Source organism: Mytilus edulis, chromosome 2 (assembly GCF_963676685.1).
Source record: "Mytilus edulis chromosome 2, xbMytEdul2.2, whole genome shotgun sequence".
Taxonomy (NCBI): Eukaryota; Metazoa; Mollusca; class Bivalvia; order Mytilida; family Mytilidae; genus Mytilus; species Mytilus edulis.
Window position 1 is genome coordinate 59,246,905 of NC_092345.1, and position 14,239 is coordinate 59,261,143.

Below are 14,239 nucleotides of genomic sequence, written 5' to 3' on the forward strand. Positions count from 1 at the left end.
TTTGAAACAACAAACTTTAAATCAATGCAAGCAAAAACATATGATATGTGATTGGTCCATATTTTCACCTACTATCCGAATTTCGTATAAATGAGTCACTCAAACGTAATGAAATGCAAACATTACCTCACCATTATATCGTATAAACATACAATTTGCTCAATAGCTACAGACACAACGAAATTGTAGTTTTGATAATTTTGCATGAAACCCCTGAGGGGTTCATGCTTATATATTGGCGAGTTTTGGATGTGTCTATGGGCCACTCGATATCTCTCGGCCGGAAGTCAGAATAAAATTCTCGGAACGTCTCGAAAGTTTTTGGTCATTTATACAGGTCTTAACAGGTTGTTATCTACGTCTTTGATATGGTCCCTTGATGGCCCTTGACGACGCAATTATCATTTGTTTTAAAACGACCACTGTACACTGTGTGTATCTGGGTCAATTATAACGTGGTAATGTATGTTGTCTCGATAACATGTGAACTAATTATGTTTGAAGATTTAACCACGGGATACTGAGTGTATTTCATCATAGACTTATGGGAGAGAAGATTCTGGTTAACATATTAATATTAGATCGGAAAAAAGAAAGATAATATTCTTATCAAAAGTATTCAATCGGAATCAAAGAAATATATACAAAATATATACTGTATTTATGTTTCTGAAGAAACTAACAATGATTGAAATCAGAATATTTTCAGAGTTGCAATTAAGAAATAAGTATTTTATATTACAAGATACTCTGCTTTGGTATTTTTAAATATTCATTTGTAAAGAAAACATAAAAATTAAATCTAAATAAATTCTTGCATCCTACAAAAAAAAAAAAAATGTTTATAAACAATAATCATTACATTTCTACGTTAATTATTTCATACCATTTTAGTATTTAGGTTTTATGAGTAATTATTATTTATTTTTTGTACTGTAATATATCCATAAAACGGAAAGTACGATAAATTTAGTAAATATTTAAATTTTAAAGGGTCGTGAATAAAAATACTTGTGTGTTTTCAATTCATGAAGCATGATTTTAAATTTTTGCAACTCACAACAACCGTAAAAATAATTTACAATAATCACAACAAAAATTTAATTACAACCATAATGTTGATTATTTAATACCGTTTTAGTATGGATTTAGAAGTCTTTGCTTATATTTTGTATAGTAATATATTCACCTAGTGGAATGTTAGAATTTAAAAGTAGATTCATTCGATAAATAAACTGTCCATCCGTAAATACTTGACGTTCGTGTTTATTGATATTATATACAATGTATATTCAAAAGAATTTGAAAATAAAATAATAACAGGAACGTTAGTTTTTTATAAAATTTTAATTCAATTTTTGTTTGTTTGTTTTAATAGTTTAACCGTATAGCATCTACATATTTGTACTATATGGTACGGTTTTGAAAATTTTATTCAATGTGTTGACCAACTATCCTACACCTCTTGATGCATTCACATTATAGATCACATTTCAAAAGCACACTATCGGTTTGCGTTCTCAAAAATTCCGGATAAAATGTCAATGAATCCGGAGTCAAAACATTAAATGTAGGCCGTTTGACATTCGAATTCAACTATTAGATTAAGATATGTGATGATGCAAATGCGTATTCTTTTCCTTAGTATCAGTGAGATGCTTTCTATTTACTATTTCGTGCGCTAAGATACTACTTGCATGCAATACTATTAAATTCACTCGTGAAAGCTTATTTTCGTTTTTGTTATCTAAATTCAGGACACGGAAGAAAGAGCTTCACATATGACTTTCAAGCACGGACATCATTTCTAACGGTATTCTGACATCGAGTTGTTTCTCTTTTGTTTCTTTTTTGAGTCACTGTCCTATTATAAACTTTGACCTTTTCGAAAAGCTAAGGATTGTCTACACAAGGAATAGATTCCTTAACTTTGTAAGGTATTTAGCCTTTTAACTTGTTTCATTCGAGCGTCACTGGCATGGTGCTTTTTTTGAGTCTACTGAACTCGTGTCTGGCGTACATCATTTTATTTCTGGTATCTTTTTATATCTACATACCTTTTTATATAAATTGGTTATTTTGAAAGTGTGTACAGGTATTCATAAACTTCTGAATTAAGAAATTCTTCGGCAAAACTAAGTTTCACCGTAGAATGTTTGAATTGATTTAAGTAAAATCTGGAAATCCTTTTAAAAAATTTGAGATGTTTTATGAGACCAAAATCAGTCTCTTCATAAAAGGTCCCAATCAATTGTATGCCACAGGTTTCACCGCATACAACATCTACCATGAGTAAAGACAGCTTCAAATACGAGTTGAGAATATAAAGGCATTCATGTAGGAAACAAAATATAAAGATATGATAGATAAAATAAATGCATCCAGAATTCCACATTATAAAGCAAACTGAGTAGGTTTGTGCAATTTGCATAAGTCATCCGGTTAGTAGAAATTAGGATTTGCCAAAGGGTTATAATCGGAAAAGTTATGTACAAGTGTCCAAGTAATAAATAAAATAGTCGAGCTTTAAAATAACTATTCAAATAGAAGCTGTAAATATATACTTACAACTGGCTTCTTATATTCACAGTCAATTATTTCAATTCAAAAGCAAACACAAATTCAGCAACAACCTTTCGGTGACCCGGCATTCACCGGTCTTAGGTTCATGTATTGCTTTTCTTTTTTTAAAGACAGCAACTTGTTTGAACTTCGGAATGATGGAATTGTGGACACGTGTTATACTATATGAGTGACTAAACACTACAGTTTATTCAGAGATATTAATAAGAAACACAGAGAACATTTTTATTATCACTGGACACGACAAATAGGTAAGAAGTCAAGATCGTTGTATTATGTAAGTCAATACGATAAGACACGACCACGTTCTCTCATCCATATATTGAATATATAGAAATGACGGTAGGATTCATTTTGCTTAGTGTTATTATTGGTATGCTTAATGATGATTATTTTTGCTTAATTTATACAAAGATAAAATAAATTATATACTGAAGGCAGCTTTAAGTCCCGTAACCTTTAATTTCTTTTTTGTATTGTTTTTACCATAAATTAATTGTTTCATCCTAGCGTACTATGTTGTAAGTTAATAATATGCTTCCTACATTTACTTACATAAATTAACAGTTGCAAAGTCATCGTAACAGAAACCAATCGCAGACCATCAATGTAATACTTATAACACGATGAATAGTTATTGTAGATTTAGAATTAGAATTTAGTTTAAAAAAAACATATCAATGCTTTCTTAACTAAAACGAAGACCTTATTTTATCATCCCTTTGTAAATTTTACGGACGCCATCACGAGTTGGAATAACCGTTTAACAGATGATATCAGATATGTTCCTCATGTCGTAACTCCACTTCCCTTTTCAAATCCCTACCGAATTAGATTATTTACCGGGTTTGTAATAACATGAGCAAAACGACGACGGTGCCACATGTGGAGCAGGATCTGCTTACCCTTCGAGAACACCTGAGTTCACCCCCGTTTTTGGTTGGGTTCATGTTGCTTAGTCTTTTCTTCTATGTTGTTTGTGTCTTGTGTACTGTTATTTGTCTGTTTGTCTTTCTTTTTAGCCATGGCGTTGTCAGTTTATTTTTGATCTGTGAGTTTGACTGTCCCTCTGGTATCTTTCGCCCCTCTTTAACAAAATGCTGATTACAAAATTGTTCAGTCTCATCAGATTTTTGCCAATAAGTTAGGCCGTTAAGCATACTGCTTGTCCATGAGACATATATAAGATAAAGGTAATTAACTTATACATTTCACATTCTAAATGGCCATTTTTGTTGCTAGGTACACAAAATCGTATTCTTTTATTCTATTTTGAGATTTGTTGTCGAAAAGAACGAAGTCCAAAAAACGTAAAAAATGAGACTGTCTAGAATTTCGTCTGTAAATTAGATGGTTGATATCGCAGTTTTTTGCAATCACATACTGAAGTGGTGCCTGCGACCTTATTCCCCTTATATTTTTTTTTTAATTTGATCATAACAGTCGTTTTTCTCAGAAATTTATTCCTTACTTTCCACCACTTGACACGAGGAATCTAATTTAGTATTTGATTCTCTTAAGCCCCAATGTCGACTTTAAAACCAGAGGCGAAAATTACCTAAAAATGAAAAATGCTATACCATGAAAAAGAAAATTGACATATAAAAATAAGGACATGTGGTATGATTACCACCGAGACAACTATCCACCAGAGTTCTGTTAATGTAGATGTAAGTTTGTCTGTGAAATGAACCCAACTTGTTTTTTTTTTGTTTAAATGAGGTAACAGTTTTCTTTAAACATTTCTATCTTCAGTTACTTGATGAATCAGTCTATGAGTCTTTAATCACAGAATTAATTTTAAGAACAATAACTTGGAAAATACTCAAATTGGTAATACAACGTCCATTTAAAAGATGTAAAATAAAACTTCATATTAGTTTTAATCGTACTTTTTACGTACTATTTCAGTCAGGAATCTATTACAGAAATAATTATTTAATTGGGTAAAACAGAATAATGCAATAATTGTTTCTGATGGCGAATAATTCTTAATTTTATAATGATCATTAGAATTACGTTGACAGATAAAAAAAAATCGACTCTTATATACTTTATTTTCATACAATTTTATAAAACAAACAAGTCCTTAATTAATCGATATTTTGTTTCTTCAATTTCGTATTTCAGATATACACAAAGAAAAAAGTTAAGCACCCCCACGTTTTTTTCTAATTGACAAATATTACATTAAGTGTTATTTGATCCCAGAACAATTGTTTGCAAAAATAGTAATGCAGCTTGTAAAGACACAACAGAAGCTTTAAGAAAAACACAACAAATTTCAACAAAAATGAAAATTTAATGAATTAATAGATTGTCATAAAAACCACAAGTCCAGTTTAAACAATAAAACATGTTCATTTTAAGTATGCACCTTCTGAGTTCGTTATGCATGATACTAATGTCATTTCACTTAGAAAACGTTCATAGTTCAGTATTCAATATCGGGTGAACTCTGTGTCTCATCCCTCCAGTTAGTCGTCGGATTTCCTTCTGTGGTATTTGCCGCCATTCCCGGTTCATTGCTGTTTTCAACTGACGTAAATTTTATACAGGTGGTCCAGCTACCTGTACCCGAAATCCTTACGTGTCCCAAGTATGCTTTATCGAATTCAAATCTGGACTCATGGCAGGCCATTGAAGAACAGTTACTGCTTCGCATTGAAGAATTGTGGTAACCGCCCTTGAACGAAGCGGTCTACCATTGTCATCCATAAACACAGGTCTTGCAGCTAATGGGTGGTTATCAAAATGAGGTACAACTACTGGCTGAAGAACTTCTCTGATGTATTGATCACCAATAAGATTTCCTTGTATAGTGACCAATGCAAGTCCAATTTGCAGTCATGAGAGATGCATCCCCATACCATCAAAGAGCCTCCATCTTAAGGGACAGTTGCCTTGATTTTCCTTGGGGTATATGCTGTATTTGTATGTTCCAAACTTTCAATCTTCCATCTGAAACATGCAGCAGAAACCAGCTCTCGTTTGCGTCAGTTCCTCAAGTTCCAACACGACGAGCTAGGCACCGTGCCAAACGCTTTTGTTGATGTCGGTCAGTTAATATGGAACGTCTTATTACCCTCTTTGACTTCCGTCCTGCTGAATTCAACCGGTTCCTCAAGGTTATGGTTGATAGCTGTCTATATATATATGAGTCACCATTTTCTTTTTAATTAAATAACAGGACTTGTTGCGAATGGCATTCGTCTAACCAGGCGTTGCAGTGTCCTGTCTTCACGCTGCGATGTCACCAATGGTCTACCGGATCTTGGCAAGTCTTTTACGTTATTGGTTTTGGATGTGTGTCCGCACAAGCCGGCTTACTACAGTATAATGGTAGCCCATCTGACGTCCAATAGCTTAATAAGAAAACCCTCATGACGCATGCCGATAATCTGCCATCTTTGAGCCTCCGATATTCGTCTTCGTACCATGTTCACAGAGTGTGAATAAAATTACAAATCGCCTGACTTAAATACTCAAATTTGAAACGCGGAAAACTGCATTTTGTAATTTGCCTGGGAGGCATGGTTCACGTGCATGAAACGTTGATATCTTCGTGACCGGTCAAACCTGTATGGTCACATCTTTTTAAAGGGACATTGGTTTTGTTAAAATAAATACTTATATTCAAATAAATATTTTTGGTAAAAAAAACTATAATGCAATATATCAGGGGGTGCTCAACTTTTTTCTTTGTGCATATAATTATATTGGCTACATTACATGTAAAGCCTATTCTTTATAAGTGATAAGTAGTTATTTTGTTCGTCCTTTTAGTAACCATACTATCTCTCCGTTTGTTAATATTTCATTCAACTGACGAATTATAAACCAAAGGAAAAGACTTCTGGCGAACAAGAATTCGAGAGTCAGTTCAAATTCATTGTATGACATGTAACTATATAACTTTAAAAATTATACACAAATATTAGTCTGCATAACATTTTTATTATTCTCTAAGCGTTTAGTCACGCACTGTGTCCAAATGGTTGGCGTCATTTTCAAGACTCGTGTTTTCTGACGAAACAAAAAACATTAAACTGGAATGATGCCCAGGTAGATATTACATATACTGACAATAAATATTATGAATATTAACTGATAAAATTAATGTCTTAAAAAAGTAATAGAACAAAACAAATCTACATGATTATACTTGATAAAGAACCAATTGAACATGTTTTTACCAATAACAAGCATGTTATAAATTTGATGTAGTTCTTGTAAGGACAGATTTTCTTAGCTATAATTACTCAAAGGGACTGTTATACAAGTGAGATGTTTAGCTAGCTATAAAACCAGGTTTAAGCCACCATTTTCTACATAAAAATGCCTGTGCCAAGTCAGGAATATGACAGTTGATATACATTCGTTTGATGTGTTTGAGTTTTTGATTTTGTCATTTGATTTTCTACGGAGTTCAGTATTTTTGTGATTTGACATTTATCTCATTGATATACCAAATTTTCATATATTTTATTCATATATCTTTATATAATGATTTAGAAGGTCATTTACTCGGACACAAATAAATTGAGCCCTACGGCAAAAGTAATTTAAAATATTTTACTCTACTTTGACCAATGTTATGACAGATGACCTGATCCTCTTATAGTAATATTTCGTTTGAAAATTATTGTTATACATTAGATTTAAGTCTTTTCCATGGAAAATAAAGTTTATTAGTCGAACTGCAATAACTATGACATATACAAATAAGAAACGCTAATGAAATGAGAAATATTTAATTGCATTGAAGCATGCCTGTCAGGGAATCAATGCAAGACTTGCTGAAGTTCAGACACACGCGAAGGTTGAATTCTTAAGGAACATGCTATCAAAAGAGGATGGAGGTAAGGTTATTGCTTTGATTTTATAATCGTTATATGGCTATAGGGAAACGGACAATATCTATTTTATTTTTATCTTGATTTTGTCCATTTCTTGTTCAAGTTAGCTATGTCACAAAAATGGTGGAGTATATCTACAAAGATGCATGTATATCTTCCATACCTTTCATTAATATATTGTAATCTAGAACGAGAGAAAAACATATAAAGAGTTTACAAGACGACATCTACATGCACACTGTAGAATGAGAATGGAAATGGGGAATGTGTCAAAGAGACAACAACCCGACCATAGAACAGATAACTATAGTTTCAGTACTGCAGTGGAATAGAAAATGTTAAGGTGCAACAAATGTATTACATAACTGATGCCGTTAAAATAAATTGTAACGAGTACCACAATAATATAGATACATTCACACTAAACACGTTGTCAATATAATATATGGAATTCTATGCGACTATCATAAATGTGATAGATTTAACTAATTATGTAAACAGGTTCAATTCACCACTTTCTACAAAAGGAAACGCCTGTACCAATGATTATCACTTTGTAATAACCCTCCCCCATTGTTAAATGTAAATTATACATCAAATAATTTCCTTTACAAATTGTGTAAATGTATTGATACGGCATGGAAGTTAAGATTAAAACATATTATTGCATAACAGTTGTAGTTTTGTGCTTGTTATTGTGTTATTGTGTTGTTCTCTGGCTGTGTATTTGCATTATTGTAAATTTTTTATTCAGACTTTTTATTTTTTGGATATATACGTTTTAGTATGTTATAAGTCGAATATAAAAATTTGACTCAAATCGGTGAAAATGAGTTTGACAACTAATGCCCCTTTAATCAGAAAATGATAACGTGGTGCAAAAATGATTATACAATATTTTGTATTTGACGTTCTCCTTCTTTAAATTCAGCAGTGAATTTGGAAAAACATTTTCATAACATTAAAACTTTATTGTTTTATAGGTATTTTTACGTGTCTACATTCTTGGATTCTGGTTCATGTTTTTATTTCAGATTGGTGGATAGGAGCAAAAGATGACGTTACAGAAGGCCAATGGCGTTGGGCATCTGGCGAACTGTTCGACTACACTGACTGGGCTCCAAATGAACCGAACAATGATCATGACCAGGATTGTCTTCAGATGTTTAAGACAGACCAGTATCACTGGGATGACGACCGCTGTGATGTAGCCAAACATTTCATCTGTGAGAAAGGGTAAGTAGTTTTATACTGCAACTAGTTGTGTTTATTTCCTAATTATAGTAATATAGCTATATTTTTATAATGTCAATTTCCTCATGGAACACTTTCTCCACAATCAGAGGTCCATTAAGGGATGAAAATAAGTTTGACATTTTTGTTACGATTAAAAAAGCTGTCATCTTATTAATTTAAGTTGCAGTATAAAAAGAATATCAGGTCAATGTCATATAAATATAAACATTTTTTTACTCGGCGAAAAAGTTTATATTTTCCTGGCATTGACCTAATATTGTATATCTTGTCAAATCGAAATATCAAAACTAGATATTAGAACTGATACGTATTTGTTTTTCTTACATACACAGGGTATTGGAATCATTTACATAAATGACCAATTGCAAATGGCTATTTGTGAAAATACTCAAAGTGTTAATTAATTTAATCATTGTAATAGTTTGAAATTATTTAAAAAGAGTAATTATAACTATTTTCTCAACAAATTGATTGACTGCTATGAAATACCTGTCTGTATATCATACTTCACCTCGTGGATGTCAAGGTTTCTTTTACAGTTATCGTACTTTGTCCTTCTCAACTTGTTAAATTGATGTTTTGTTTTGATTCTTATGAGTGACAGAACATCAAAACAAATTACGAATTATTCCAAAAAACATTTACTTCAAAATTAGACATTTAGTGATGTTCTTATTTTCTCATTTCCAGTTGCTAAAAAGTAAAATCACAAAAATACTGAACTTAGAGGAAAATCAATTCGGAAAGCCCATAATCACATGGCAAAATCAAATAACAAAACGCATCAAAAACGAATGGACAAGAACTATCATATTCCTGCCTTGGTACAGGCTTTTGAAATGTAGAAAATGGTGGATTAAACCTGGTTTTAAAGCGCTAACACTTTCACTTTGATGACAGTCTCATCAAATTCCGTTATATTTACATTGATGCGTTAACTAAACACAATAAATAAAATAGTCAAAATATGGGTACATCAGTCATCATCGTAAAACAATTTTAAAAGGAACAATTTAACAAAACACAAAAATATCTATCTACAAAACACATTCATTGATTTGTGTGTCTGACGTCAATTTTTTTTATACCTCACATGGATTTGTCGTGCAATGTGCATACAAACAATTTTAAAATTTACATAGGCAATGTTAGCATACAGGGTTAAAAAATCAAAAGTATGTAAGAATAAATTTCTAGTTGCTAAACGATTGATCTGTATCTTCATTTGAACCACGGTTTCCTATATCATTTAGTGCACTTTCAGTTGTCTTGAAAGGAACTAAAGAATGTGTGTTTCTTATTTATCAGCTTGCTTCCTCTTTAAAAATGTTCCCCTACTAAAAGTAAAATGTTGATTCTGAGCAATGCATGTTATTTTCTTCTACTCTACACCATGTTATAATTATCGGTTTCTTTGCGTTTGTACTGCATGGTTATTTTCCCACAGCTCATTATTTTTCCACAGCTCATTATTTTTCCTTTTATCTTTGAAATACGTTACGCAACGCAAAAAAACTCACTAGCTGGATAACGTGGAAAAACGACTGCATTCGACACTACGCAAATTTTACAGTCACCATCACGAAATGGTTGATCGATACTCATTGCTTACAGTTTCTTCACTCACGAGAGACTAGCTTTCAAGTCTTATATTCTAAGATTCAAGGAAAGTTACCTGACATGTAAACGCCCCAATGTGTGATATTTATCGCGATAATTTCACTTATTTTGAATAACATGACTGGTGATGACTGTATTGCAGTATTAGATTACCTTGTTGACGTCACAAGGTCGATCTCGCACTGTGTTGGTTTAATACGAATCTTCCAATTTTATTAATCTTGCCTTAATGAATTCATGACTGTACACTACTGTTGCGTAAAGTTAGTTAGTTTGTTGTTAGCGTTGTTATATTATTTTTTTTATATACTTATGTGACAATTTATTTTATTTTTATTTCAGCTTCAATTCAACGTTACCGGTTATTGGATGATGTGTTGACCTATTTTAAAATAAACATCATAGTTTTGTTGTTTTCCGCATCACTTTATTGTACCTATGATTTTTTTATGCAGCTTTAGTAGCCTTTTTCAACAGAACCATTGTTTACAGACCATTCCCATCTACGGACTCAAGGGCTCTTAATCGTGCAGTAAACCTGAACATTTTTCGACTCAAGGCTTCAGTTTTAACATCCCTATTCTGACTATATCTGGCCACTTATTTTCCTCAGGCAAAGTTGACATCAGATGGATTTGGATATTTTTTATATATATTTTTGATCATATTCAATATCCACTCATTCTATTTATTTGTTATTCTATATTGCCTAAGATAAATTGTAGATAGACCTGCTGGGTACTAATATTAGAATAAAGTTAATCAATTTACCACCAGGAATTTCAACACCCCACAAAGCAAATCTTCATACATACAAGTACTTTGACTTTTAGTTCAGATTGTAAATTATGACAAGAAAAAGAGAGCATAAAATAATGCATCTGATGTTATCTTTTCGACGTGAGTATTGCTCATTTTTAGGATCCCCCTTAACAAAACTGTTGCAGAGGGCAGAGATGTCAATTGATTCTTTAGATAAAAAAAACTCTTATCTTTCCGTGGATACGGCTTCCATTTTCTTTATTTAACATCGATTGTATACTAATAAAGAACGTTTTTCGCCTGTATTTACAATTCATATACTTAATTTTTATTTTATCGAGAAAGTGTATAATTCCTATTGGATACTGTATGTACTGTCGTGTATAACACTTTTGTTAATGTCTTTGTCAGATTTATTTGTATGTTTGCATTAAGTCCGCACTATTGAATGCTTTTGATGTTTTCATAGTTTTGGCTGCTGCATGATCCCAACTGTTGTCACGCAAACCAATTATGTTTTTACCAATTAAACTTTGAGGTAGATATTTTTTTTTAATTATTACTAATTCTTTTTGACCAAATGTCGAACACGATAGATATAAATAATCCGTAATCATTAGTGATGGGGAAAATTAACATCGGTTTTCCAGTACCTTGAACTGAGTAATTCTAAAGTAATCTTACTACATCTAATCTGCAACTGGAATTTAGACCCTTTTTCGTGTGTTACTATGGTTTGTACGTGATATTTGAACACCCGCATCTTCATAAACAGCAAGTACAGTTTACAAAAAATATGTTTGAAACATATCTGATCGGTTGGTAACTTACTCGAAAAGGTATTAAGAAATTACTGTCACCTTGGTAGCAATATACCAATTTCACCTGCATATGGGATATACGTACCCCAACTATTTTTGGTATTCAAGAGCTTCCAGCTGCTACTCATTCTTTGTAAAACGACACCAGTGTTTGAACAGAAAAAAATTGAGGAACCAGATTTATGGAACATGGAACGTATCGTCTTTTTTTTTTAAATCACCGGAAGAAACCAATACCTTCTTGATAAATATTTCGTTATAACTGCAAAAATAATAAAAAAAAGTCTTGACATCAAATCAACTTTTTTCTTTATTTGACTGTTTCTGCAAGTATGTTCATATATGTACATTGTACATGCGCATTGTTATGCGTTTACTTTTCTACATTGCCTAGAGGTATAGGGGAAGGGTTGAGATCTCATAAGCATGTTTAACCCCGCCGCAGTTTTGCACCTGTCCCAAGACAGGAGCCTCTGGCCTTTGTTAGTCTTGTGTTTTTTTAATTTTAGTTTCTTGTGTATAATTCGGAGTTTAGTATGACGTCCATTATCACTTAACTAGTATACATATTTCTTAAAGGACCAGCTGAAGGACGCCTCCAGGTGCGGGAGTTTCTCGCTACATTGAAGGCTCTTTGGTGGCCTTCGGCTGTTGTCTGCTCTATGGTCGGGTTGTTGTCACTTTGACACATTCCCTATTTCCTTTATCAATTTTACATAAACGTGAAAACCTTAGATTTCGAAATTATTTTATAGCAAAAAGGATAATTGAAAATCTTCTTAACCATTACATTGAAAAAATCTGGTGTCGTATAACGAAAAACCTGATATAACAGACAGCAAAAAACAACAACGATTAAATTACTGTTTCCTGACTATACACTAGTTCAAAGCTAATAGCAAGTAATAAACAATCGTGTATCTAAGACTAGAATATCATTTAGTCCAGATAAGGTATCCAATCGATTGAATGTAAATACGTCATTGACAGAGAAAACATTATTTTACAAAAGTCAAAAAAGTATCGACAGAATTTTAGGACTGTGACCTTTCATAGGTATTAACAATACTATTTACTTAGGTTTTAATTTTTATAACAAAATTAAAATTTTTACCGAGAAAAGCATTGTTTTTAGATCTCATTAAAAAAAACAGTGTTAAATTGGCACCTTTTTAGAATAACTCTATTTAATAAATCGATACGTTTACCAAGGTAGCATCTAAATTAACGGGCTGGATAAACAACCTCACCGTAAAAAGTAAGATGTGCTATCCTGTTTGTAATAAGTTTACCACAAGTACATTCAAACTTTAAAAGCAAATCTTTGTTTATAGGATTGAATTTAGTAATGGGTTGGAGTATTCTATTGTATAACAATCCTTAACTGAATAATTGCAGACGTTATATTCTGCATGGTGGTCAACAGTGCCTGTAACATAATTAAACAGTACAGTACTTTGTTCATAAATGACGTCCTATACAAAATCTAAATTGGTTTATTTTTTTGTATAATAATCAGTTTTGATACACATTGTGGATTTACAATTTGACCACTTGATCTTCCAAATATGCTATTATGTTGTTGAAACCTAAAACTTATGAAGCCAAATTTCTATAATATAAAATAGTATTTAGTTGAAACACGTTTTGAGAATGGCCTTGCTGTGAAATGCACTGATTGGAAAATGACCTTACCTGTTCTCAGATTCAATAAAATAATACTTGCATTGCATTTAATAAGTAACCAGTTGAACAATTGAAGAGTAATTCACAAATTTCAATCAACTGCCACATATCATAACTTTCGTTAGTTAACAATAAAGAATTTCTAACTCATAAACTACGTTACTTTTCCTTAAGTTATGTCGAAACAGCGTACAATAATAGTTATGATTACTTTCGAGCAGTGATCTGATGATTCTTTTTCTGTAATTTAACTAAAGATGTAATTTATTGCAAGGCAAGAAATCAAAGTAAGACATTGAACCTACTTGTCACCCTTGGCATGTATCATGTCAACCCCGAATGACAAAGTAAAAGTTGTAGGACAAAGTCAGTTCCTCGGTCACAATACTTTGATGTTATTGAAAAGGTTGCGAACAATTCATAATATTTTATTATTAGTATATAAAATTTACCAAATGTGAATTTGTATTTTTTCCATGTGAGAGGTGTGTAAAGGAGAATAAAAAAATGTATATGATAGATTAATCAAATGTTTTGCTTGAATCTTTTACATTTACATGTACAACCGACATACATCAGTTCAAATAGTTCATTGTTGTTTTTGGTAAATTTTAATTGTAGGTATATTTTATCAAGTCAATTCATTGTTTT

The 14,239-nt window shown here is 32.0% G+C and overlaps 1 protein-coding gene across 1 annotated transcript; it reads left to right on the forward strand.

The window, feature by feature from the left end:
- The first annotated feature begins 2,853 nt into the window (after window positions 1-2,853).
- Window positions 2,854-10,728, forward strand: LOC139512541 (lectin BRA-3-like). Its single transcript, XM_071300225.1, has 5 exons — window positions 2,854-2,956; window positions 6,554-6,648; window positions 7,352-7,445; window positions 8,477-8,678; window positions 10,662-10,728. Exons 1-5 carry the CDS (start codon window positions 2,920-2,922, stop codon window positions 10,690-10,692), a joined length of 459 nt encoding a protein of 152 aa, XP_071156326.1. The 5' UTR covers window positions 2,854-2,919; the 3' UTR covers window positions 10,693-10,728.
- Window positions 10,729-14,239: the final 3,511 nt, after the last annotated feature.